The sequence below is a fragment of the Tribolium madens genome, unplaced genomic scaffold, assembly GCF_015345945.1.
Source record: "Tribolium madens isolate multiple individuals breed KSU strain unplaced genomic scaffold, Tmad_KSU_1.1 Scaffold_97;HRSCAF=244;Tcas5.2_LG3a, whole genome shotgun sequence".
Classification (NCBI taxonomy): Eukaryota; Metazoa; Arthropoda; class Insecta; order Coleoptera; family Tenebrionidae; genus Tribolium; species Tribolium madens.
Window position 1 is genome coordinate 11,253,381 of NW_025401069.1, and position 24,464 is coordinate 11,277,844.

A 24,464-nucleotide genomic window follows, 5' to 3' on the forward strand; every position below is an offset into this window, starting at 1 on the left:
TTTTTGCAAAACGATGAAAATTTTATGCACTTTCACATTTTAGACGCAAATCATGAGCTACTTTCTCTATTCGTTTTCACCTCGCAACAATAGAAAAAGTGCACATTTTCAAATTCCCCGCCATTGTGCAAAAAAAATCGTTTCCGTTTTATTGATCCCAGAAACCGTCGCATTACTTACTGCGCATGTGCAGAACTCTCCTCTCTCCTTGCAACCCGAATTCGCCACCATCTTTCTCTTCAACTTTGGACGTTGTTGAGGTGAGTAATCCTTTTTTTAATTTCCTGATATTTCCTCAAATTGTTCACAAAAAACACGATTTTACCTCAAAATGAACTGTTTTTCTTATATTTGAACCGATAAAAAACAAAGTGAGCTAATTTTTAATGTCGTTTTTCATTATCTTACAGAAATTCGCAACTCCAAATAATTGCAAGAATCAAATTTATTCACCCTCAGAAAACACCATCCGACAAATTTAATCATGTAAGTATATTATTTTATTATTCAGAAACCTGAATTTGAACGTATTTTCGCGATTTTTTCGTAATTTCACTAAAATCGAGTCGGATATTTAAAAATGTCTGCCGTTCTTTTGTTCTCCAGCTGCCTTCCAAATTTTCGCTAATAATCAATAATCAAAGTTGTGCGTCATTCGATTTGTCATTAATTATCAAATAACTGAAAAACCACAACGATTTTGCATAAAATGGAATTGTTGACTGTATCCGCCTTTGTCTCTCCCAGGTCTTACGGTAAACAAAATGGCGGCTCGTACCGCGGCCGTGGCTCCGAGAACGGAGGGGGTTTTGGCGGCGGCGCAAGTCGTAACGGGTTCGGGGGCGGTAGTCGCTTCAAGAATGGCGGTGGGGGCGGCGGCGGAGGAAGCCGATTCGGCGGCCGTAGCGGCGGCGGCGGTTCCCCGGGCAATCGGCTCAGAAAACCCAACTGGGACATGAAGAACTTGCGTCCTTTCAAAAAAGATTTTTACGTCCCTCACCCCGCGGTTGCCAACAGGTCTAAATACGAAGTCGAACAGTACAGAAGGTCGAAGGAAATCACAATCGATGGCGACGCTCCCAACCCTATCCAGAATTTCGAAGAGGCGTGTTTCCCCGACTATGTCCAACACGAGATCCAGAAACAGGGCTACGACACGCCGACGGCCATCCAGGCCCAAGGCTGGCCCATTGCGATGAGTGGGAAGGATTTGGTGGGCATTGCCCAGACTGGATCGGGCAAAACCTTGGCTTATATCTTACCAGCGATTGTCCATATCAATAACCAGCCATCCATCCAGCGTGGCGATGGTCCAATAGCTCTAGTTTTGGCCCCCACACGAGAACTGGCACAACAAATTCAGCAAGTGGCTCATGATTTTGGAAGCTCGTCATATGTGAGAAACACGTGCATTTTTGGAGGCGCACCCAAGGGACCTCAAGCCAGAGATTTGGAACGTGGAGTCGAAATTTGTATTGCAACCCCCGGACGTTTGATTGATTTTCTTGAGAAGGGCACCACCAACTTGCAAAGATGCACATATTTGGTGCTGGATGAAGCTGATAGGATGTTGGATATGGGTTTTGAGCCCCAAATACGGAAAATTATTGAACAAATCAGACCTGACAGACAGACTTTGATGTGGTCAGCAACTTGGCCCAAAGAAGTCCGAAAATTGGCACAAGATTTCTTGAGAAACTACGTACAAATCAATATTGGGTCGTTGCAATTGTCAGCCAACCACAACATTCTTCAAATCGTTGATGTTTGCCAGGAACACGAAAAGGAAACAAAGTAAGTGTTTTTACTTTTTATTTTTTTATAGTATGCTAAAAATGATGAGAAAAAATGCTGAAGTAATATTGATGTTATTATAAGACACCCAAACCTCTAAGAAGACCTGATTAAACACTTGATTATTTTACATTTTGAGCAAAAAATGCGAGAAATTTATGATGTGTGTTTTTTTACAGATTGAATAACTTGTTGCAAGAAATCGGCAATAACGGCGAGCCTGGAGCAAAAATAATCATATTCGTAGAAACAAAAAAGAAGGTAGAAGGTATAACTCGAACAATTAGACGTTACGGATGGCCCGCCGTTTGCATGCATGGAGACAAGAGTCAACAAGAGCGCGATTTCGTGTTGAGAGAGTTCCGAAATGGAAAATCGAGCATTTTAATTGCTACAGACGTAGCTGCTCGTGGCTTGGGTAGGTTTACTGAAGTTCTTCAAACGAAACGTTTGATTTTTCATCTTTCTTTTTTGGAATTTAACCATGTTCAGTTTTTTCAAATTTATCACTTATACATTTTAATTCGGGAATATTCAGTATGGCATAGTAGCACTTGGGGGATTTTCCAGACTGGTTTTTCAAAAATTCGAATGCGTGGGGGTGGGTTTGGGAGTGTGCATGATCAACGTAGGAACAAGCCAAAAGAGTTTCATTGTATATGTAAGCTTAGTTGTTAAGTTTGAAATACCACAGGGGACAGATTTTTAATCAGTCTGGTTGTCCTTTTTTGTTTCAGAGGCACATGCAGGATGAGCGTATTTAGCAAGTGCTAATAATTACGCCTTTGTTGCGTTCTTGTAAAGGATGCAATTCTGTGTCTTGCGGTGCCTCTGGCTGGCTACCCCGCTCTGAGGTAGATCATTTGAGGAGGTAGAAGACCGATGGAAGATTTGATGTGCATTCGCATCAAATATGGCACATGTTTGGTATACAAACCTACACCTTGTATCCTGTTTTTCCCTAATCCTTTCTATCAAAAAAACTGCCAAGTTTCGGGGAATTACCAAAAGTCAAGTCAAACAAATGTCATTCAAATTTGAGTATTTGTCTTCCGTTCGGTCCTGCAGTGTTTGAGCGCCCGCATATTTATTGATCCCAGCAGCACATGCGCTCGGACATCACTGCAGCAGCCATTTTGCTACTATAGCTGTTCCGATGATTTGTTGTAAATGCTTCACAACTTCGTGGATCACTTGAAACTCGAGTCATGGTTAGTATTCTTGATATTTTTTATTTATATCAATAATGCAATGACAGTTTTGTAACAGTTTTTATTGCTCAACCACTGGAACGTTGTAAAATTCTACAGAAAAAAGTGTTACGAAACTTGTTATTGTTTTTTGATTGAAAAGCCATGTCATTAACTTGTGTTTAACTAATTTGGTTTTGTTAAATCAAGGTTTAATTTTTTTCTGTGTTTGCTAACATAATTAACAAAATTTACCACGTGTAACCCATATAAAACAAGATTTTCTCTAGATGTGGAAGGAATTAAATATGTCATAAACTATGACTATCCCAACTCTTCTGAAGATTATATTCACAGAATAGGAAGAACAGGTCGATCTGACACCACCGGTACCTCTTATGCTTTCTTCACTCCATCCAATTTCCGACAAGCCAAAGATTTGGTTTCCGTTCTTAAAGAAGCAAACCAGGTAAGAATTCTCAATTTTAAATCAAACCCTTTCTTTTTGGCATGCCTTTGCTTGGAAAAAGTCGGCAATGCATGAGTGCTGAAGGAAGGGAGATTGATTTTTGGGAAATATGCCTTCGGTGTCCACACAAATTCTGTCTGGATCCCATCCTCAAGTTTCCCAACATTTTTTTGTAAAATTAATTAAACCGTAAATTAATTATTTTTCGTTGTTGATAGGTTGTCAACCCAAAACTCTCCGAAATGGCCAATCGCTGTGGGAGTTTTGGCAGTAAAGGAGGCAGTGGTGGTCGTTGGGGCTACGGTGGTAGTTTTAGAGGGCGTGAAAACAGCGGTCCAAGAAATCATCAGAGATTCAACAATGGCGGACGATCCAACGGATATAGCAACGGAAGTTATTAAACTATTACAGTGTGGACAAGGGAATGACCTGATACAGTATTTTTCTTCAGATGCATTCCATATGCGTCCCAACTTAGTTGCTAATTAATTACAAAAGAATTTTTATTTATTTGTGGTAAATATTTATTGAACGTTCGTTCTAAATGAATTTTTTTGTATTTTCTCAATACATAGCAATTAAGTTTTTCTCTTATTAATGTTTGTAACTGTGATTAGATTTGACTTTAGTTTATATTGACAATATAATTTTTTTCCTAAATATATCCGACAGTCCGTCATTAGAATTAATGAGAAAAAATAAAGTGTTTTTTTGTAAGAAAGGTTTCATTAATTTACCTTGATACAAGTCCTAAATCCTGTCAGTTCCCATAGAAATAGTTTTGTCAATAAAATGTCAAGAATGAAGAGGTACAAAGGGAAAAAGAAAAGTAAAGAGTCATCAAGGCAAGTGGTACTTGAACCACTCAGAAGATCTTTATACGATGTAGTTCAAACGAACTTAAAAATAGCAAAGAGGGTACGCAGTGACAAGCTTAAACTTTCCTTTAGGAAAAAATTTCAGGTTACTTACATTCATCGATTACTATACATTGGCGAACACAGTTTCTCCTCCTCTGGAATAGTAGAAGCAATGGAAAAAAATTACAAACTAACCAATACTGGATACCTTACTGAACCTTTATCCGGAATCCTTCTCTACTATGCCAACTATTTCTGCTACATAGCCGAAGGTTCCGAAGAAGCCCTCCACAAACACTTGAGCCTGTTGTTTGAACACGAATCCGAGAATATCGATAACGTCCGACTCCTATCAGCAATCCATCACGTTAAAGCGGTACGACTCTCACTTTCAGCCCCCAAAAATCTCTAATTAGCGTTTTTGGAACGAATGGATGTCTCATTTCGGCCGTCCCGCTGAACGCGTCGAGGAGTTCGACCTTAACAGCGGCTTAGAAAGCTCCATGATGTACGTGACAGAGTGCTGCGAGCGATTATACAAATTTGCTAATGCCTTTATCAGCGACCAGTTGAAAGCCCGGGCCAAAAGGGAGGAAGACAGCGACGTAATTATCTCTCTGTGTTGAACGGCCTTTGAAAATCGGTTTTAGAGTTCTGATGAAGACAGAGTCCCTGATGTTACTCAACTGCGGAGGTCTAAGAGTTTGGTCGAACGCGACCCCTACTATGAGCACCTTCCTGAAGTGAAACTTTTAAAATTTTTGACCAATTGCCAGTATTTGAAGACCTTGAAACAGTACCATCGCTATTACGAACATATCGGACAATCGAAAGACTTCAGCTGTATTATGATTATTTGGGTAGTATTGTTAGTTGTGTTGTTTTTCAGTGAAAGCATGGCCAGCACCGAAGAATTTCATACCTTACGATGTCTTTGAAGAAGAGTATGACCCGATAACTGACTTGCCGACAGTTGAAGGCCAAGAAGTGGTTAAAGAGGAAGAATTGGGAAGTTTATCAGCATCGGTTAAAACAGGACAAATAGAAGATTAATTAATTTTATTTAAATAAATTAAATTCCCATAAATTGACATAAAGTGTAGTATTTGCGACGGAGTCGTGGGTTATCGAAGCAACCATAAAGATCATTGAGTTTCAAACAGTCTCCCTTAGAAAGAGCCTTCCTCTGACCCAACCTTTTGATCCCTGGTTGTTTTGCTGTAATTGTAGGTTTATTTTTGCCTTTACTGAAGAAGTATTTCCCGTAATGCATTATTGAGTCATAGTCATATTCGAAGCTGTAAGTCGTATTTTCAAGACTTTGTTTATCGAAGTTCGTTTTATATTCTGTAAAAGAAAACAGTTTATTATGAAACTAAGTAAGTGGTAATTTACGTGGTATGATATTGTCCATGTGGATTTTAACAAACTTGTCTCTGTCCCATCGTGACTGTTCATGGAAAACACCCAACGCGTGCATTAATTCATGGACGGCTCTTCCTTCAGTACCAAGACAATTAGGGCTTGTGGCATCTGGTGGTTGCAGACTTACAATCTGCGCGCCTCCAAAACGGCCCACAAAAGACCAACAACCTTTGGGATATTTGATGGGCCAGATTAGGAGATAATCTTTGGCTTTACCATCCCATGGTACGAACCGTATGCAAGTCATGAAGTTTAAAATATGGATGGCTTTTAAAATTGTCACTTGGTCTGATGGTTCTGTGACGAGAAACTGTTACAGTCTTGGAAATTCCTTGCGTTATTACTGACCATAAATGGGGCTAATAACATACGGGACTGTCCCATTGACCCATAGCTTTTCCGGAAACACATCCCACCGTATCCCGACTCTCCAGTAATTGTAAATCTCATTGGTCATCGCCATGTCTCCCTGAAAGAGTCCAGGAGTGACTTCAGGATCTGGGTCTTCCATCATGAAAGCCATATCTCGGTCGACTTTAGCTGAATGACATTTTTTACCGTTAGGTGTTATGGAATGTATTGATACTACCGTCGTCGGGTACGGGTGGATGCATGACATCAGGTACCGTCGGAAGGATAACTCTGGCATTTTTCAGATGTAGCAGAAAAAATAACACAAAAATTTGCCGCCGCATCTTGGTCTGCTGAAAGTCGCGCACTGAAGCATGATTGAAGTGTTTGGTGCAAATAGCGGTGCTGCTGGTGTCAATTAAATCGGCATTAGCATATTTAAGAAGCTTGATTTGGACAGGTGAGTCTTGTGGTGGGATGATTGGTGGAGATTTATCGGGATTTGGAAGCGAATCGATAATCATGTTCCGTTTGATGACCTTTACGATTCATAAGTTTCCGAGTCGATGAACGGTTTCGTGTGCGGAATTGTCTTATCATTCCCTCACGCCTGTTTATGCAAGAATGCGGACGATCTTTATATATCAAAGATGGAAATGACGCAAGTGTGGAGCACTATTTGCTCTATTTACGGAAAAAATTAAAGTTTAAATTTAATTGGGTTGCGTGAAAGTTCGTCTGTATTTAAAAATGTAACAACATGATGCACTCTGTGTGATATACAACAGTCAAATTAAAAAAAAGTGGTCGTTAATGTCACATTTTGGCATAAAATTAATTATTCCTGAGTAAATCAGCGAACTTAAATTTACAAAAATACATTATTTGGCATTATGAAGTTTGATAATTTATCATCAAATCTTTTTTGTGAAAATGTATATCATTTACTATTTATTTATTAACTTTGGAAATGACATTGGGGACCACTTTGTTTTTAATTTGACTGTACGAGTACGTGCAATTGTTTTCAAATTAGCATATACCAGGTGAATAAAAAGTATGGAACCAAGCATTTTTTTAGTAAACTAAGCACTTTACAAAAAAAATAATTAGTGTAGTGTAAAGTCCAATTGAAATGTGACCATTTATCAAGAATAACATTTTTCGAAATTTCTTTTAGTTTTCGAGTTCTGGAAAAAATTTTTTTTTTTAAATGGCAACCCACTATGGTAATTTTTTTAATTAAAGATTATGATCTAAAAATGACCTCTAATTAAACAGAATTGTTTTCTAGTCAGTTCTTTTTTTTTAATAAATTGTTAAAGTTGCGTTCCGAGCCCGTCACGAAGATTTTCCGAACTTGAACGAAGGAGTCGTTTCATAACTTTGGTAGTTGGAGAGTCCGGTTTTTGGTGCAGGTGCTTTGGGGTGGTTCCGGATGGATCAAAAAATGTAAAAACAATCATTTTCTTCTATTTTTAGTCGATTCGAAACCACCCCAAAGCACCTGCATAGAAATCAGCGCTCTCCCATGATGAAAAGTATGAAACAACCACTTCGGTTAAGTTCGGAAAATCTTCGTGATGAGCTCGGAACGCAATTTTAACAATTAATTAAAAAAAAAGTACTGGCTAAAAAACAATTTTATTTAATTAGAGGTCATTTTTAGATCATAATCTTTAATTTAAAAAATTACCATGGTGAGTTGCCATTTAAAAAAAAAAATTATTCCAGAACTCGAAAACTAAAAGAAATTTCGAAAAATGTTATTCTTGATAAATGGTCACATTTTAATTGGACTTTACGCTACACTAATTATTTTTTTCGTAAAGTGCTTAGTTTACGAAAAAAACGATTGGTTCCATACTTTTTGTTCACCTGGTAGTTGTTTCTTAATATAATATTTTTATTCGCACTTATAAAGTGATAATCAAATTACCTTGCATGTGAAAAGTTGGAAAGTATGATATTTCAACTTCATGTTGGGAAGTAGCCATTTCCCAACCTATGTTTTTTAAATTTTCTGTTGCTCCTTTAGCAACTTCCTTGAGTTTAAGAGCAACACATTCTATTTCACTATCACTATTAATATTGGACATTTTTCTACAGATATAGCCAGTTACTTTGACAAAAGATCATTTTGTTTATTGCCTATTTAGTAAAAACTTAAAATACAATCAAAATTTGATTAATTTTTTATTGACTTTAAGGAGGATGATTGTGAATACAATAGTATATAAACCTTGGTGGTCGTTGCTTCATCGTACCTCGGTTTATTGCTTCACGCCTTGACAATGGCCATCTTGCTATGTAATCTACTATTTATTCCATTGGAATTTGACATTCCGATATTTATTTTAAAGAAGTATTGTTAATGTTTGATTTTTTTCAATGAAAATTTCAAGAGATTTTAAAGTTGTTTTACAGAATATTTATAAAAGTTAAAATTTCAAAGGTGTTTAACCCGTCTTTATGTTAACAACAGAAGCTATTGGAATTATAAACGTTAAGAAAAATAGCTTGCTGATAAATCGCTTTAGAACACCAGGTAAGATCAAACAAAATAGTTTTTTAGAATACAGCTTATTGGACTCATCAATTTGCAAAAAATAGACAATCGTTGTCAATTATTTTCTTCTATCTTCAACCAAGAAATACTTTGAAGAAAACAAGTAAATGTTGAACAAGCTTGAGGAAAATAGATAGATTTAAATTAAATGTTCAGGAACTTTCTTTTTTTGTTTTTTAATATACTTACCTTAAAAACTGCAAAATCATTTTTTTCATTTAAAAACTTTACTAGAAGTGTTCGTATTACCTATTATTTAATATCAACAGAAAAAAATCTATATATAAGTATTTCTTTTTTTAGCTATGTAAGACTTATCTATAGTTAGAAAAAGGAAAATAAATTCTGTTACTTTGGAATAAAATTCTGTTTTTGCGTTGTTATAAATTTATTGCCCGAGAAAATCTTTACAAGCACAACCTTTAGAAAAAAATAATAAATGAGCAAAATAGTTGGAATTAACTTCTTTAATACAGAAAATATTAATTTTTCTATTTCTGTTTTAAATCCTTCAGTATTGATTGATTCATTCTAATTATGAAAGTAAACCACATTAATTTATAAAATGGTGCACATACGTAACAAATAATTCTCCGAAATTCTGCCTCTAAAAATTATTTTCTTGTTTATGTAAGTGGAGTAATAAAAAAATCGAATAGAGACCTACTTTTTCACAAACTAATATAAATCAAATTAGGGAAACATGAAAATTGAATTCGCGTTCTTCATGAATTTTCATAGATTTGTTTTGCATGCATATGTCGTTTCCAAGATAGGAATTGGGTCGCAAATTAGGGTGATTCGCGTATTTGTTGCATGCCACAACTGGGTTATAGAGGAAATTATACTCTAGGCGTTGCAGAGATTTGAATAATTAAAATGGTGATAAGATTTAATTACTAAAGCGTTATTCACACACAAAAATAAAAATAATGGGGGTTTAGGGCGAATTGTTGAGTTCCTTCACACCAGTTATTTCTCAATGTACCAGCTTCAAATTGCGTAACATTTTATCAAATATGGGGGTCACTTCCCGTATAAATATTTCTACGTCGTCCCCAAACAAATCACACGCAAATAGATGGTAAACGCCCCTTCAATTCCATCAACCAAATGGGTTATTCACCTTCAAGATGTTTGAATAGTTGTTGCTATAGCAATAACATTGATCAAATACGAGATAAGTTTTCCCGCATACATTATTGTGGTTTTAGTTTCATTACACTTTCACTCGTTTTACGTGAAACAGTCTGTGTGAAATTTTTTTTCGAAAAACTATTTTTTTGACTCAAATTTCAAGCAAAAGGTAAGAATTTTTATTTTGTGTCATTGTTGATAATTTGCCTTGACTAATATTGATTGTGTCACCAAGCACCGTCTACACTTTTTGGCACAAGATTTTCTTTCTTTTTCTAGTTTTCAGTAATATAAAAATATTGCTCGATAAAACTGTTTGCTAAGAGTAAAATGAAATGTCCACGTACGTAGACAAACCCTTGTCGCTGATCGAACGGAAGAAATTGCAGTGGGCGAGAGAAAAAGGTAAACATTTCGAAAATTCAATCAGAAATTTGTGTGAATTTTTTGTAGAAGAACTGGCCGGTTTGTGCGCCCCGTGGGGCACCAACAAAGACCCGCAAACCCTCGACAGGCCATTCCAGAGGTATTTCGCTTCTTGACCATCCTAAAATACCGTATTTTTTTTCTAGGAATAGATATGTTCCTAAATTGTCAATGCCTAATTCCGAGTTCTTCCGCAATAATAGTGTTACCAGACGTTCCAGTTTGCCCCCTTTATCAAAAAATCAGTACAATTCGATTGATAAGGAGATGGGTGGTGAGACTTCTGGTTATGGTAGTGACAATCCTACCAACAACCAAGAAAATCAACCCACGAATAATTGGAACCAATCAGGGTACGAATCTTCCTCTAGTTACAAAGACGATCGGCCGAAATGGAAAGACAAAAATAAATTCTGGGATTGTGGGGAAAACGACCCTCCAAGCTGGGTAAAAAGGGGGCTCCAAAGAGACGAAGAAATTATTGTTTCAAATACCTCACCAGCAGAATCTCCCCAACACCAAGAGGAGGAAATTGAAAGGCCTTACACTAGTAGCAGTGCTTTTAATCGGTAATCGTAATTATTTTGTCACAGACAAGAGTCCAAAACAATTTTTAGGACTTTTATTCGAGGCCAAAACATTCCAGTCGATTCGACTGAACTTGCAGAACGAGAACGAAGAAGACAGATCGCGATAGCACATCAGGAAGCAATAAGACAACAATTGGAAGAACGTGAAAGAAAACGACTCGAAGAAAAACAGAAACGTATCAAAGAAGAACAAGAGGAAGAATTGAGAATCGAACGAGAACAAGAAATGGAAAGACGAAGAAAAGAAAACGAGTTGCGGGCGATTCGAGAAAAGCAAGAAAGAGAAAGGAAGAGGAAAGAAGCAATCAAGGAAGCGTTGGAAATTGCAGAAAAGGAAGCAAAAATGGAAAAAATGAAACAAAAAATGATGAAACAAAACAACGTCGTTGAGGAAGCGAAAAATAACATTGAGAAAGAGAATGAGACAATAAGTAAGAAAAACAATTTGGAACAAGAGAACATTAATAATAATAATGTTAACACTAATAACAATAATAATAATAAGTGTTTGGTGGTGTCTCCGAGAACCGAAGTTTTGCATAACGAAGTCAATAATAACTTGGAAGTGACAGGAAAGAATTTGTCACCTCGAAACAATGACCGGTCAAATACCCCCAGAAATTTGAAATCATCTTGTAGTTTTCAAGTTTTGACAACTCCACGAACCGAAATGGCTCTAGTTTTACAAACTCCTTTAGAAACGCTTCAAAATATGCAATATGCCGTTTTGATGCCGAGTCTGGGGGGCAACAGCGCCGTCCCCATAGCCATACCCTTGGCTGTATCTCCGGAAAAAACTAGTGGCAGTTTTAGCTCAAGGACGGAAAACCGTATTTTAACACCTACCCAATACAGGAATAAAAATCGCACAGTTTGTGATAGTAGCACCCAAACCGATTGTTGCGATTTTAATAACGTGAGACCCCCCGAAATTGATAATAGCAACAATCAGAAATTTATTCGGGAGAAGCTCACGAATTTGGAATTGAATTATGATAATAAGAATCGGAGAGAGAGGAGGAGTCGGAGTGATGATAGGAGTGAAGAGAAGCCGAAATGGGGGGCAAATAGGCCCCCTACACGTTACATGAAACAAAGCGAAAAAGATCCGTTTTATCAGAGACGGAAGATGAGGCAAAAAACGCGCGATTATAAGAATTCGAGTGACGAAAGTCAGACCGGAAGTCCGCGGACGTACCGGAAGAAGAATTACGTCGAGAAGAGACACACTAGGGCTTTGTGGCGCAAAAATGACCATTTTTTCGCCCGAAATATTCGGATGTATCAGACTGAAATCGTTCCATTGGAGTCGGATAAAGAGCAAATTTATTATCCGCAGAAATGCGAATGTTGCTGTAGATGTCGCTGTGAAACAAAGACGGAAATTTTGAAAATTGAGCATACGTCGCCGCGGGATAGCCGACTTCCGGATTGCAAGGAAAATGTGGAAAATTCGGCTTATATTATGGATAAATTGGCGTCGCTTCATAATGGGTTGGTGTTGAAACAGGAACAGTGGGAGAGGTCTCCTAGAACTCCGAGTCTTTCATCATCGACTCGCAACACTGAAAATAATTAACTAATTCGTTGTTTGCCGAAAAGTGTAGACGATTTTGTGCACTTTTTTAATACCATGCAACTGATTTTTAGAATTATGGCGAAACTTGACGACTTTTTGGGAAAGAAGAAAGAAACTGCGCCCATTTTGGACTTGTCGAAAAGTGTAGCGAACAATCAAGAGGAGTTTAAGAGACTTTTTGAAAAGGTGCCCGATTTTAAGATCAAGCAGGAAAAGGTTCACATCGAAAGTGTTAAAATTCGAGATAAGAAGTTTAAATTTAAGTCGGGGAAAAAAGATGTGAAAGCGATGAAGGAACCGTACACTTTTCTAGACCCTCTACCGAAAGAAATGCGAAATTTGAAAATTAGTGAACTGGCAGCCGTGCCAATCGATTGGAAAATGCTAACGACGGTGAGGCCCAAAAGCAAGGTGGAGGAAAACTATTTTTCGAGGTAATAAATTAACTTTAGTCGGACTATATTAATTAGGCCATGACCGACAATTTTTTACTACTAATGTGTAAGCCGCTATTAGATAAAGGTTGAAATTGTTGAAAAAACTTTGTGTGTCATACGAGAGTAAAAAAACATTATTATATGGTTCACAATGCGATTATTTTATTGTTTGAATTATCACCACTTTCTAGATTGGTCGAATTAAAAAAACTGGAAAACAAAACGCGCGCCTTCGAGAAGCGCCAATACTCCCTCGACCCCCAAATCCGTAAAACAAAAAACAAATCTGGGGTTGTGGAACTACGAGTAGTGTCTTGTATCGACTGTGGCGAAGATTTTTGTGACGGTAAGTTAGGTTTCTTTTTATTCCAATACTTATGATTTTTCTAGGTAAAGCGTGCAGTAAGTTCACTTACGACTCGTTCGCTCGAACTCCCGAAGTGATTAAAATCGCTCAAAAACTCAGTCCTGAATCCAAAGCCGACAAACCCAAACGCAAATTCAAACGTAAACCTCGCTCCAAGAGCAAAACCAAACGCAAAAGTAAATCGAAATCACCAAAGAAGAAATAATTTCAACTCGTATTATATTTAAAATTATTTATACAAATACAAAAAAAAAACTAACCTAGCTACATTTACAATGAAATAAATAAATTATTCTGGAACTATTTTAATCCATGCTTCTTCTTCTTCGCCATGCTCGTTGGGTATGCGTACTCGGACCAATTGGACTGGACCATCGGGCGTTTCAATGATTTGTGTTTCACTCTCTGCTAACGTCTCTCCTGTGATTGTATCCACTTCCTCGTCCTCATTTTCGAATCGTATGTGTTGGCCATCGATGATTATGTGTTCCACTGTTTCCATACTTTCGCCCTCTTGTTGCTCCTGCTCACTCGGCGACTGTAAAATATGCTCAGAAATGTACAATTTGGAGTCTTCAGTCACACTAGCATCCCCATCGACCGCTTCCGCCAACGACATCGGATCCACAATTTCCATCTCCCCTCTCGAATTCACCGTCACTAATTGATCATCATCCGTCGTCAACCTCGGCTGATTCACGACGATCGTATCATTCAAATGCCCTTGACTCTGCATGTGTTGGTACAGAAGCGGCTTCCGCATAAACCCGGCCCCGCAGACTAAACACTCATACGGCTTCTTATCCGAATGGACAAATCTGTGCGCATTTCTATTATCCCGACTATTGAAAGCCTTGCCGCAGACTTCGCACAGGAAGGGTTTTTCCCCGGTGTGTATACGTCTGTGCTTCTTGAAATGCTCGGGATAGACGAAGGTGGCGTCGCAGACGTTACATTTGAAGGGCCTCTCGCCGGTGTGCGCCGCCTTCATGTGGTAGTCGAGGAGACGGCGCCGTTTGAAGCCTTTGCCACAGTCCACGCAGACGTAACGCTTGTCGTCGAGATGTGTGGCCCGTTTGTGCGACTGCAAGTTGGATCTTTGGGAGAAGGTGGCGCCGCACATCTCGCATTGGTAGGGCCTCTCGCCCGTGTGGGTGCGTTCGTGGTCGCGGATTTCCGCCTTGCGGGCGAAGGCCTTGTGGCAGATGGGACACACGAAGGGTCGGTAGCCGGTATGCACGATGGAGTGGACCTCGAGGTTATGGGCAGAGCCGAACCTGGAAAAAAGGCATAAATTCGAAATATTTGGGCAGAAAATTTGCTACGAAATGATTATTTACTTATTTTTCGTCGAGAAACTCACAAAATAACGTCGAAAATCCATTATTTTACTATGATTTGAGGAATTTTTTTAACAAAATTGAGAGATTCTCCCGAAACAAAGTAGATAGATAATTCCGAAATTTCACATTAAAGGCGTGTTTTCTATACTCCAATGAAAAACTCACATAATTCGGAATAATTTGCCAAAATAGAACACATTAGTTCCGAAATGCGTTATTTGCGTTTATTTCGATATATTTACATTGTTTTTCAGTGAGAAACTTATTAAATCTGAGAAACTTTCTTTGAGTTTAAGAGTATTTTGTCAGCTCACAAAATTTCACAAGTCGAAAATTGGAAAATTAGATCTATTCCACCGACATATTTGTAAAACAATGTGGGAAAATCCGTTATTTCCTCTGAAATTAGGAGTGTTTTTGAACAAAAACGAGAGATTTTCCCAAAATAAAGTAGGCAGACAATTCCAAACTTTCACATTAAATGCGTGTTTTCTATAATTTCAGGAGAGTTTTTCAATGAAAACCTCACAGTTCAGAATAATTTGCAAACACATAATATCAAAATTAGTTCCGAAATCCGTTATTTGCACTTATTTTGATAAATTTATAGCGTTTTTCACTAAGAAGCTTTGCTAAATCTAAAAGATTTTCTATAAGATATTCAAGAGGAAAATTACAAATTAGATCTGAAATTAGGTTATTTTCGCCTGTTTGTTTTTTATTTTAAATTTAGTATGTTTTCTACAGAGAAACTCGCAAAATAATGTGGAAAATACGTTATTTTCAAAGAATTTCGGAGTGATTATTTTAACAATAAATACTCAAAAATTTTCTAAAGCAAAGGACAAAATTCTAAAATTTAACTTAAAATGAGTATTTTCAATGAAAAACTCACATTATTACGAATAATTTGCCAAAATAAGACAGATAATTGCAAAATTAGTTCCGAAATGCGTTATTTTCGCTAATCTTGTCGGATTTACAGTGATTTTCACTGAAAAACTTATTAAATATGAGAGATTTTCTTTGAATGTGGGAGTATTTTGTCAACGCAGGTAGAAGGTAGAAAATTGGAAAATTAGATCTGAAAATAGGTTATTTTCCCCTGTTTATTTTTTATTGTAAGTTTTGTGTGTTTTCCACCGAGAAACTCGCAAAATAATGTAGAAAGCCCGTTATTTTCTATGAATTTAGGAGTGTTTTTCAACAAAAACGAGAGATTTTCCCAAAACAAAGTATACAGACAATTCCAAATTTCCAAATGCGTGTTTTCTATAATTTCAGAAAACTTTTTCAACACATAATTGCGAAATTAGTTCCGAAATGCGTTATTTGCACTTATTTCGATGGATTTACAGCGTTTTTCACTGAGAAGCTTACTAAATCTGAAAGATTTTCTATAAGATATTCAAGAGGAAAATTAGACCTGAAAATGGCCTGTTTGTTTTTTATTTTAAGTTTAGTATGTTTGCCATTGAGAATCTCACAAAATAATGTGGAAAATARGTTATTTTCTAAGAATTTCCGAATGCTAACGATAAGGTAAGTACTTAAAATTGGGAGATTTTTCCAAAACAAAATAAAAAATTCTAAAATTTCACGTCAAATGCGTATTTTCAATGAAAAACTTATTAAACCTGAGAGATTTTCTATGATCAACAAAATAATTAAATTCAAGAGGAAAAAGATTTTGGAAAATTAGATCTGAATATGGGTTATTTTAATTTTCCACCAAGAAACTTACTGAATTCGACATTTTTTTACCAAAATAAGGACAACAAATGCCTAAATCTGGTGTAGAAATACATTGCTTTGTAAAATTTGGGGTTGCTTTAATCGGGAAACTCACTAAATTTTAGCAAAACAGAACAGAAAATCGCTACATTAGGTTTGAAAGGCATTACTTTTGTGTAGAAAAAATCGCTATGTCCCTCAGACAAAGTTTGCAAGGAAGTTAAGCATTTGGGGAAATTCAATCTGATTAAATACGTTTAAAACTTTACGGTCGTTTTTAACAATATTAAAATTGATTAAAAATAAAAGTAATAAATTTATTCAAAAAACAATTCAAACTAAAATACCTATTACTGCAATAAAGTCTTTTGTTAAGTTGTTTCTCTCATTTATGTTACCCTACATTTATTTATTTTTTTAGTTTCGGTTCTTTTGCTATTATTAACAATTTATTTATTGTAGCAGTTCTCTCACCTCTTTCCACACAAATGGCAACTGAACTCCTTAATCCCTGTATGCGTCCTCTCATGCTGGATCAAATTTTGCTGACTCAAGAACGACTTGGGACACTGATTACACGCATAGGGCCTTGGCCTGACCTCGTGCGTCTTCTCATGGGCCTTGAAAGTGTACTTTGATGCGAAATCTTTGCCGCATTGTTGACAAACATAAGGCCTAACCCCCGTGTGCGTATTTATATGCTCTTCAAGCAAATTTCTGCTGCTGTACTTCTTGCCACATGTCTCGCAAGCCCACGCCTTGTTCTGGGGGTAGTGCATGCGGCGATGTATGCGAAACAAACGCAAATTACTGAAAATTCGATTACAGACTTCGCACTGAAAATCGCCTTCTTCAGCGGCCACGTGCTCGTCGAGATGAGCCGAAAGTTCGTTCCTCTTCCGGAAATCCTGAAATTTATTATTAAAACCCAAGTTTTCAGTATTTTTCGAACATACTTGTCCACAGACGTCGCAAATGTACAATCGAATGTCGTGGGCGTTCTTCATATGGGCGGTGATGGCTCGTACGTCCCCTGCGACGGTCTCCTCACCCTGGCATACCATACAAGTGAAAAGTGAGTCTTGTCGAGCCACCATGGATTGCAAATGGACCGGTTCTTCCTTGATTTTTAACGTATCGGTGTTTGTGGGCTTTTTACGCAGGATATTGGGGCGATCGCTAACCCCACTGTCCGAAGAAGGCTCCATTTTGACTTTAATCTCAGGATTGGATTTGCTGAAGCTGTCAACACCGACTGGGGGCTCGTAATCGGAGTCTGAAGAGTGGTCAACCGCCCCCGAGTCGATGATATCCTTGACTGTGTTCACATTTTCTATGCCCCCATGCATCTTCACCAGCTCCATTTCAATATCTTCAATAGTCTGCAGCTGATTCTTCTCCATAACCTGGACTAAATGATAAAAACTGTGATAATCATTAGATAAGACTTACTTGGCTGGTGTCGTCATCCGAAGACGGGATATCTAGGATTTTTCGCGGAAGTTCGTTTTCCTTGTTTGAATCAGTCACTTTTCCATTTTCCATGGCCTCAGTCTCTTCCATTTGGTTATCGCCGTTTTTGTGTCTGGTCAAGGCGTTCGTATAGTTGTTGACGACTTCGTTTTTGATTTCTTGCAGTCTGTGTTCGAGTTCGTCCACTTCATCAAAAATTTTGAAGCACTTTTTGCAAATAACTTGTGAATGTGCAGTCTCTTCAGTCAGTTCCTTGTTCAAGACTTTGTTAAGAGTGTCGATAAGAGGCGTCTCCGAGCTGGTTTTAGTCTGAAAAAGCGAGATGTGTGAAGAGAGGTTACGATTTGGGGGCTTTTGGTGTACCTCCTTGTTGAAGACTTGGATCGAATTTCGGGACGAGACGCAGCTTCCGTTGCACACCAGGCACAGAATGTTGGCCGCGGACATGCTGAAAATGAGGGAAAATCAACAAAAATCGGCATTTTTTCCCACTTCTTACAACTCGCGGTGGCACCATTTAAATGAATACTGCCAATATAAAATAATGAGGAATGACAATGACAAAAAGGTCCCTAGAAATGTGCACGATTTCCGAGTTATTACAGTTGGAACGGCTTTGAGAAAAAAATTCCGGCGTCAAATTCGCCTCAAACGGCGTCTAAAGTGGCACAGAAATCGAAATTCGCATGACATTGCCTATTTTTAATTTACCTTTTTAAATTTGTGGAGCAATTTATGGAAACTTTTTATTTTCGGCGAAAACAGGGCTGACGAACAAATGCTGCCAAGTTAGAGAATTTGACACGACGAAAAATGCCCGACGGCTTGTGCTTGCTGAGGGACGAGGCCAACGCGCAAATGCCGGTCAATATGGCCGACGTGCTATTTAACGACCACTAAGGGCTATGTGCCCCCTCGGAGACACCGTTTCGGGGCACGAAAATTAAAATTTATTGACTAAAATTGACATTTTACACGTTTCTGTTGGCAGTACTCGCGTTTTAATCGCCGATCTTCATTTGTTGTACTCACTGACGTGATTTCCGTTAAAACAAAATGGCGCAGACAGGAAATGGGTTTAAATATTCAAAACCAGTCAAATAAAAAAAACCGTTTTATTCTTAATTTACAAAAAAACTACATATCCTCGGTACTCCACTTGTAGGAGTCTTCCAATATGGCCTTTTTGGCGTTCTGCACCTCGAACCATTTCTTCTCGTAACCGTTTGACCTATCGACTCCGTCCCATCTATGCCCCGGTCTTATGCCGTACCTATTGGGCATAAAATTGCCCTCGAATAGGGGTTTTTCAACCTCGCCTGCTGCCGCGGCCTTTTTCTTCTTCTTCTTCCTGATATAGGCCAACATCGGATCCCCTTCACGTTCCTGCTCTTTAAGATATCTTTCCAAATCTTCATCGTCTGCATATCGAGCCAAAGGTTTACTCATTTCGTGTAACTGCTCTTGGATTTGTTGTTCCCGATTTTCCACTTGAACCAATCCTCGGCCCCATCGCGAATATTTCTCCTTGTTTTCTTCCTCTTTCTCGCGTTTCTTTCGTTGGATTTCTTCTTCTTCCTCCAAGTTACGAATTTGACCGGTTTTTCGGTTACGATGGACCGTTTCGGCGTTCTCCCCGGAAACGTCTTTTGACAAAGTTTTAAACATTTGGTCTTCACGGGAACGGAATTGTTTCGTTTCTTCAGCCAGTTCTCTAGCGTTTTGAAGACCAGCCGATTTTCCATCTAGAGTTTTCTTCATTTTTTCGGACCGATTTTCTTCAGTCTTACTTCGGTGTTTCCGCGGAGGCGAATCACCTTCTTTTTGGGGCCTTTTTCTTCTAGAAGGTGAAGTGTCCCTATTTCTAGAATCAGATTTGCTTCTCTCAACAGTAGAGTCTCTGTTTCTTCTAAGGGGAGAAGAATCGTTTCTTCTTTTTCTAGGAGGAGAATTATCATTTTCCCTCCTTTTTCTAGGGGGCGAAATATCATCATTCTTCCTTTTTCTGGGAGGTGAAATGTCATTGTCCCTCCGTTTCCTAGGGGGCGAAATGTCGTCATCTCTCCTTCTTCTGGGAGGAGAAATGTCGTCATCTCTCCTACTTCTGGGGGGAGAAATGTCGGGATCACCATTTCTGCTCCTTCTAGGCGGCGAATAATCACCAAAACTCCGAGCTTCTGACCTTCTTTCCTCTTTTATGACAAGTCTTGGAGGAGTGTCACTCCTTCTAGGGGGTGAATTTTCGTCTTTTATTGGCGGTGTGTCACTCCTCGATCCAGTAGGAGGTGTATTATCCCCGTTATTTGTTTTCTTCTTTCTTCTCGGGGGCGACTTATCAGGCAGTGCAAAAGGCTTATCAGAGCTTTTTGGCGCAATTTTGAAACTTTTTATCATTTGTTTTGCTTCAGAAGAATCTGAGTTTTCTACAGTTCCGATTGGTTGCCACAGGGGATTCTTTGTTTTCTCATCAACTCGCATAGAAGGGGGCCTTTCATCAATTATGGCGACAATTTGGGGCGCATCTTCGTTAGCCAGGGCCAAGTCTTCCTCGATTACATGACTTGGGAGATTAGCGTCGGCGTCATCGTCGATTATTTGAACCCTTCAAGTTAATCAGAAATCAATAAAGAATTAAAGGGGCTACAAAAATTAAATAAACCTGCTTGTCGTCGGTTTTTTCTTTTTCTTCTTCTTTTTCTCACCGGGGGCTTTTCCCATATTGAGATATTTTTTTAAGTATTCTTTCTGGTTTATTGGTTCGGTCATTTTTTTGTGAATTAATTTCTATTACAATGTATTTTTTGAGGTTACGAAATTGACATTTTGACACGGATTAAAGCCGACATCAGACGGACGTAACGTAACGTAATAAAAATTTACAGAAAAAAAAACAATTAGAAGATTTTACAAGTTGGTTCTCTGATTAATTTGTTGTTTTAAGCACAAAATGTGGTTTTCTTGTTGTGATAAATTTTTAAATCGATGATTTTTTATTGAGGTCATGTAATTTCCGGATGTAAACCTACCCTTAGCTGACGCCCCCGTTGCACCCACACATGTGTAATTAAAGACAATTCAAGGGGTTGCAACCCTGTTTAAAACACCTTTCTCTTTATTATACAAATTTAGCAATAATTTAGTCTGAATGTGAGTAAAACGGTTTCATTTTTTATTAAATAATTTACTTTTTTTGGTTAAAACTTCATTTAATGTCTTGTTTTATTTCAGATAATGTGGCACCCCCTGTGTATCTCCAAACCACGATCAAATTTAATATTTGAAAGTTTATAAAAAGTCCAAAATGTGAGGTTATGTTTTTAATAATGGGGGCTGCACAGTTTTGAGATGGTTGTGTCTAAAGGTGGAAACGGAAGATGGCTCAGAAAGTACAAAACATTTTTTCTGATCGGTTTAATAATTCTGCTATTCCAAGTCCTCTTAGCTGCACATTTTCTTGAATTAAAAACCAACTCATCAGATGATTGGCAGCCACAGAGCCAAAAACCGGTCACCCAAACTGTGGAAACACACCGGAAAAAATTACAAGTCGCCAATACAACAATTTTGCGTCTGGAAGAGCTAAATTTTAGACCAGAATGTGAAATAACGGGAAAAGAAGCTGTTTCAGCTATTCATCGTGCTAAGAGCCAAAATTGTAAACAATTAATCGCAAATGTGACTTGTAAGTCTTTAGCGGGGACTTTGTACCCCAAAAGACTGGCCGGAAGTTGCCCCAATGAGGGAAAAATCGCCGGAAAGCCTTTGGGTTGTTTCAAAGATGAAAATAATTACAGACTGCTTAGTGGGTACTTTGGGGTTAATAAAAAGAGCAATTCTCCGGAGTATTGTATCCAGTTGTGTCTCCAATCCGGGTTTGAGTATGCTGGAGTTCAATATTCGTAAGTTTTCTTGGTTATTTTGGTAAGAAACTTATTTTTTTGGTTGTAGACATGAGTGTTTTTGCGGTAATGATGAGCCCCTCCCAACTTACAAACTTCCAGATTCGTCATGTAACATGAAATGTCCCGGGGACCCCCATGCTACTTGTGGGGGCTACTACACCATTAATGTGTTTCAAACGGGAATAAAAAGTAAAGCAGGTTTCAAGGATTTTCCAAAATTTATTTATCAAATAATTTTAGAATTTGTCCCTCAAGTTGCCAACACTGAATCGCCCTCAAGCCATGAAAACGTCAAAATCGTCTTCCTCCTCACGCTCAACGGGCGAGCCCTCCGCCAAGTCAAAAGACTGCTCAAAATCCTCTACCACACTCGCCACTATTACTACATCCACGTTGACGTGGTAAATACACGTGAAATTTTTAGTAAATCGCGGCTCACATTTATTTTCCAGAGAGAAGACTACCTTTTTCGGGAACTCCTCCCTCTGGAGCGCCGTTTCCCCAACATCCGTCTGACTCGCCGCCGCTTCGCCACCATCTGGGGCGGCGCCTCCCTCCTGGAGATGCTCCTGAGTTGCATGTCCGAACTGTTGGACATGTCCTGGACCTGGGACTTTGTCCTCAACCTCAGCGAATCCGACTACCCTGTGAAACAAGTCTCGTCCTTGGAGCGTTTCCTGGGGGCGAACCGCGGCCGCAACTTCGTCAAGTCCCACGGGAGGGACACCCAACGCTTCCTCCAGAAACAAGGCCTGGATAAGACCTTCGTCGAGTGTGACCGTCGCATGTGGCGCGTGGCCGACCGCCGCCTCCCTGAAGGCATCCAAATGGACGGCGGGAGCGACTGGATCGCCCTCTCGCGGCAATTCGTGAGTTACGTGGCGAAAACCCCCGATGATCTAGTCACCGGGCTTAAACAAGTCTTTAGACATACTTTATTACCGGCAGAGTCGTTCTTTCATACGGTTTTGCGCAATTCGAGGTTTTGTGACAGTTATGTCGATAATAATCTCCACGTGACCAACTGGAAACGGAAGTTGGGGTGCAAATGTCAGTATAAGCATGTTGTTGATTGGTGCGGGTGTAGTCCAAATGATTTCCGGCCCGATGATTGGCCGAGGATTCAAAGCACGCAACCGCGACAGTTGTATTTCGCGCGCAAATTTGAACCAATCATCAATCAGGTCGTTTTGTTGAAGCTCGAGCTGTGGCTGTTCGGATTGGATAAACCGACAAGGACAGTCCCGAACTTGCATTCCTATTGGCAGAGTGTTTACCACCATTTGGACCTATCACCGGGCACCGACGACGGTTTGAGAACTGTCATTTCATCAGTTGCTCGGGTCTGGTCTAACACAGTCACTAATGCCACCTGTGGTGTCACAATCCAAAGGGCCACCTCATTCCACTCTAAAGACTTGTACAAATACACTTTGGTCCATTTTACAAGTGACTCTAGTGATATTGAGGTCGCTTTCAGGCCTATCAACATGACATATCTTGTAGCGCCCTCTACACTAACCAAACGTATCGAAGAACTAACCGTCAGTAGTGACTATGACCAGAAAGAGCAAATCTCACGAAACTTCCCCCGAATTCTATCACCATATTCCGAACCCGTGTTAGTTTACAAATTCGCCGCAAGCGCCACTAGTGTCACTCACAACATCACGTGTCTTTGGCTCGATCCTATTGGTTCACTAGTCGAAATCAGCGACATATCAATCGACGAAAGCGCTCTGATTGGCCACTCAAAACCCAGTTTGAAACACCCCCACCTACCCGGCTCGTGGACTGTAAAACTAATCTACCACCAAACGCTTTTAGCTGAAGTCAAGTTCCTGGTAACCCCTCTCGAATTTTACTCGGGGCTTCCCCTAACCGCCAAGCAAGCCCACTTGATTCATGGCGGTACGGTTTCGAAGCCACTCACCGACAACTATGATAAGTTTATAAAAAACAGTGATGAGGGTATTTTGAAGGCTGTCAGTGTGTCCAACGCGAAAAAAACGGACAAGGAGTTGCAGGGTTGGATCGATTCGTTGTTTAGTAAGTTTTACGTGATTGAGAAAAGTTGTGCGGTTGGTAGGACTGAAGTTTGTGGGGTCCAAGTCGAGGAGTGCAGGAGGACGAGTTGGAGTTCTTTCGCGCCAGATCAGAAGAGTTTTATTGGAAATGTTAATGAGACGAGTGGGGCGTTTGATATTTGGTAAGAAAATTCAATTTCGGCCATTTTTACGGCAATAATTATGAACGGAATGGGAAAATAAAAAACAGGGCGATGCAATTTTAGTTCACTGTCGGATATCTGTTTCAGAATTGAGAGTTTTAACTATTCACTTTTTTGTCTATACTCGTTTTCATATTGATGTGCATCGAAGTAGTCGTTGAAAGGGATCATTTTAAGGTGGCAACCATGCAAAAATTAACATAAGGTGGCGAATATAACGATTTTTGTCATTATTGATGTGATTATTTTTGTTCTCAATGACATTAATGACACTTTGTTTAAATCGGCCTTTAAATTAAAGATTCGTTTAGACTTCTACAACCTACTTGATGCACATTAATATGAAAGAGTTAAAGTTTTAACACATTTTGAAACAGATATTTTTACGATTAATTGCCATAAGGACCAGTTGTTTAGGTTCTCTTAGTTTAGTGAATAAGTCATTATATTGTGATACAATTAGCGAATTGCCTTTCATAACTGCACAAAATAAGCTTTAAAGGCAAGTTTCTGTATTTTATTTCTCTCTTTGATTCACTGTATTTTTATAGTCTTAATGATTTTATTATTTTACGTGGCCATATACGA

At 38.8% G+C, this 24,464-nt stretch overlaps 7 protein-coding genes and 1 non-coding gene across 13 annotated transcripts; 5 read left to right on the plus strand and 3 right to left on the minus strand.

Moving 5' to 3' along the window:
• The first annotated feature begins 187 nt into the window (after positions 1–187).
• On the plus strand, positions 188–5,398 carry LOC123015152 (probable ATP-dependent RNA helicase DDX5). Its single transcript, XM_044414673.1, has 9 exons — positions 188–260; positions 411–486; positions 748–1,794; positions 1,974–2,212; positions 3,275–3,453; positions 4,387–4,689; positions 4,730–4,918; positions 4,964–5,156; positions 5,203–5,398. Coding segments are annotated over exons 2-9 (2,316 nt in total). The 5' UTR covers positions 188–260; positions 411–484; the 3' UTR covers positions 5,367–5,398.
• Positions 3,480–3,621, plus strand: LOC123015358. The gene has a single exon (XR_006413380.1). It is a non-coding gene; the product is annotated as a small nucleolar RNA SNORA57 (small nucleolar RNA).
• LOC123015150 (hatching enzyme 1.2-like) lies at positions 5,356–6,604 on the minus strand. Of its 2 annotated transcripts, XM_044414671.1 has the most exons (4): positions 6,328–6,604; positions 6,087–6,278; positions 5,709–6,035; positions 5,356–5,660 (listed from the first exon to the last, which is right to left on the minus strand). In XM_044414671.1, the coding sequence occupies exons 1-4, from the start codon at positions 6,431–6,433 to the stop codon at positions 5,386–5,388; spliced, it is 900 nt and encodes a 299-aa protein (XP_044270606.1). In that variant the 5' UTR covers positions 6,434–6,604; the 3' UTR covers positions 5,356–5,385. The 2 variants fall into 2 exon arrangements, with proteins under 2 accessions (XP_044270606.1, XP_044270605.1); XM_044414670.1 differs by having other exon boundaries at positions 6,087–6,484.
• On the plus strand, positions 6,337–12,390 carry LOC123015149 (histone-lysine N-methyltransferase, H3 lysine-79 specific). 4 transcript variants are annotated; one of them, XM_044414668.1, is made up of 5 exons: positions 6,337–6,549; positions 10,075–10,200; positions 10,249–10,321; positions 10,368–10,790; positions 10,839–12,390. In XM_044414668.1, exons 2-5 carry the CDS (start codon positions 10,131–10,133, stop codon positions 12,388–12,390), a joined length of 2,118 nt encoding a protein of 705 aa, XP_044270603.1. In that variant the 5' UTR covers positions 6,337–6,549; positions 10,075–10,130. The 4 variants fall into 4 exon arrangements, with proteins under 4 accessions (XP_044270603.1, XP_044270602.1, XP_044270601.1 ...); XM_044414667.1 differs by lacking the exon at positions 6,337–6,549 and adding an exon at positions 8,494–9,964 and having other exon boundaries at positions 10,056–10,200; XM_044414666.1 differs by lacking the exon at positions 6,337–6,549 and adding an exon at positions 8,494–9,964.
• Positions 12,391–12,444: 54 nt separating this feature from the next.
• On the plus strand, positions 12,445–13,488 carry LOC123015151. Its single transcript, XM_044414672.1, has 3 exons — positions 12,445–12,824; positions 13,019–13,173; positions 13,218–13,488. Exons 1-3 carry the CDS (start codon positions 12,445–12,447, stop codon positions 13,397–13,399), a joined length of 717 nt encoding a protein of 238 aa, XP_044270607.1. The 3' UTR covers positions 13,400–13,488.
• Positions 13,397–18,307, minus strand: LOC123015148 (zinc finger protein 436-like). The gene is made up of 6 exons (XM_044414665.1): positions 18,244–18,307; positions 18,108–18,192; positions 17,724–18,053; positions 17,228–17,677; positions 16,746–17,179; positions 13,397–14,471 (listed from the first exon to the last, which is right to left on the minus strand). The coding sequence occupies exons 2-6, from the start codon at positions 18,189–18,191 to the stop codon at positions 13,484–13,486; spliced, it is 2,286 nt and encodes a 761-aa protein (XP_044270600.1). The 5' UTR covers position 18,192; positions 18,244–18,307; the 3' UTR covers positions 13,397–13,483.
• A 532-nt stretch (positions 18,308–18,839) lies between these two features.
• LOC123014429 (BUD13 homolog) lies at positions 18,840–20,584 on the minus strand. Its single transcript, XM_044413552.1, has 2 exons — positions 20,404–20,584; positions 18,840–20,346 (listed from the first exon to the last, which is right to left on the minus strand). The coding sequence occupies exons 1-2, from the start codon at positions 20,508–20,510 to the stop codon at positions 18,882–18,884; spliced, it is 1,572 nt and encodes a 523-aa protein (XP_044269487.1). The 5' UTR covers positions 20,511–20,584; the 3' UTR covers positions 18,840–18,881.
• Positions 20,585–20,733: 149 nt separating this feature from the next.
• Positions 20,734–24,056, plus strand: LOC123014423 (xylosyltransferase oxt). 2 transcript variants are annotated; one of them, XM_044413542.1, is made up of 5 exons: positions 20,734–20,891; positions 20,973–21,643; positions 21,693–21,835; positions 21,887–22,047; positions 22,099–24,056. In XM_044413542.1, the coding sequence occupies exons 2-5, from the start codon at positions 21,090–21,092 to the stop codon at positions 23,857–23,859; spliced, it is 2,619 nt and encodes an 872-aa protein (XP_044269477.1). In that variant the 5' UTR covers positions 20,734–20,891; positions 20,973–21,089; the 3' UTR covers positions 23,860–24,056. The 2 variants fall into 2 exon arrangements, with proteins under 2 accessions (XP_044269477.1, XP_044269475.1); XM_044413540.1 differs by having other exon boundaries at positions 21,693–22,047.
• Positions 24,057–24,464: the final 408 nt, after the last annotated feature.

Bases quoted from the DNA above. Each gene is read 5' to 3' on its own strand.
- LOC123015152 (XM_044414673.1), top strand. The intron at 2,213-3,274 runs GTAGGTTTACTG...GATTTTCTCTAG, and splicing joins CGTAGCTGCTCGTGGCTTGG to ATGTGGAAGGAATTAAATAT. The intron at 4,690-4,729 runs GTACGACTCTCA...ATCTCTAATTAG, and splicing joins CAATCCATCACGTTAAAGCG to CGTTTTTGGAACGAATGGAT.
- LOC123015150 (XM_044414670.1), bottom strand. From the start codon at position 6,387: ATGCCAGAGTTATCCTTCCGACGGTACCTGATGTCATGCATCCACCCG. The intron at 6,036-6,086 runs GTCAGTAATAAC...TTCTCGTCACAG, and splicing joins TGTTATTAGCCCCATTTATG to AACCATCAGACCAAGTGACA. The intron at 5,661-5,708 runs GTAAATTACCAC...TTTCTTTTACAG, and splicing joins CATGGACAATATCATACCAC to AATATAAAACGAACTTCGAT.
- LOC123015149 (XM_044414668.1), top strand. From the start codon at position 10,131: ATGTCCACGTACGTAGACAAACCCTTGTCGCTGATCGAACGGAAGAAA. The intron at 10,201-10,248 runs GTAAACATTTCG...AATTTTTTGTAG, and splicing joins GCAGTGGGCGAGAGAAAAAG to AAGAACTGGCCGGTTTGTGC. The intron at 10,322-10,367 runs GTATTTCGCTTC...TTTTTTTTCTAG, and splicing joins CTCGACAGGCCATTCCAGAG to GAATAGATATGTTCCTAAAT.
- LOC123015151 (XM_044414672.1), top strand. From the start codon at position 12,445: ATGCAACTGATTTTTAGAATTATGGCGAAACTTGACGACTTTTTGGGA. The intron at 12,825-13,018 runs GTAATAAATTAA...ACCACTTTCTAG, and splicing joins GAGGAAAACTATTTTTCGAG to ATTGGTCGAATTAAAAAAAC. The intron at 13,174-13,217 runs GTAAGTTAGGTT...TGATTTTTCTAG, and splicing joins TGGCGAAGATTTTTGTGACG to GTAAAGCGTGCAGTAAGTTC.
- LOC123015148 (XM_044414665.1), bottom strand. From the start codon at position 18,191: ATGTCCGCGGCCAACATTCTGTGCCTGGTGTGCAACGGAAGCTGCGTC. The intron at 17,678-17,723 runs GTAAGTCTTATC...CATTTAGTCCAG, and splicing joins CGGATGACGACACCAGCCAA to GTTATGGAGAAGAATCAGCT. The intron at 14,472-16,745 runs GTGAGAGAACTG...CCTTTTTTCCAG, and splicing joins TGCCATTTGTGTGGAAAGAG to GTTCGGCTCTGCCCATAACC.
- LOC123014429 (XM_044413552.1), bottom strand. From the start codon at position 20,510: ATGACCGAACCAATAAACCAGAAAGAATACTTAAAAAAATATCTCAAT. The intron at 20,347-20,403 runs GTTTATTTAATT...ATTAACTTGAAG, and splicing joins AAAAAACCGACGACAAGCAG to GGTTCAAATAATCGACGATG.
- LOC123014423 (XM_044413540.1), top strand. From the start codon at position 21,090: ATGGTTGTGTCTAAAGGTGGAAACGGAAGATGGCTCAGAAAGTACAAA. The intron at 21,644-21,692 runs GTAAGTTTTCTT...TTTTGGTTGTAG, and splicing joins TATGCTGGAGTTCAATATTC to ACATGAGTGTTTTTGCGGTA. The intron at 22,048-22,098 runs GTAAATACACGT...TTTATTTTCCAG, and splicing joins ACTACATCCACGTTGACGTG to AGAGAAGACTACCTTTTTCG.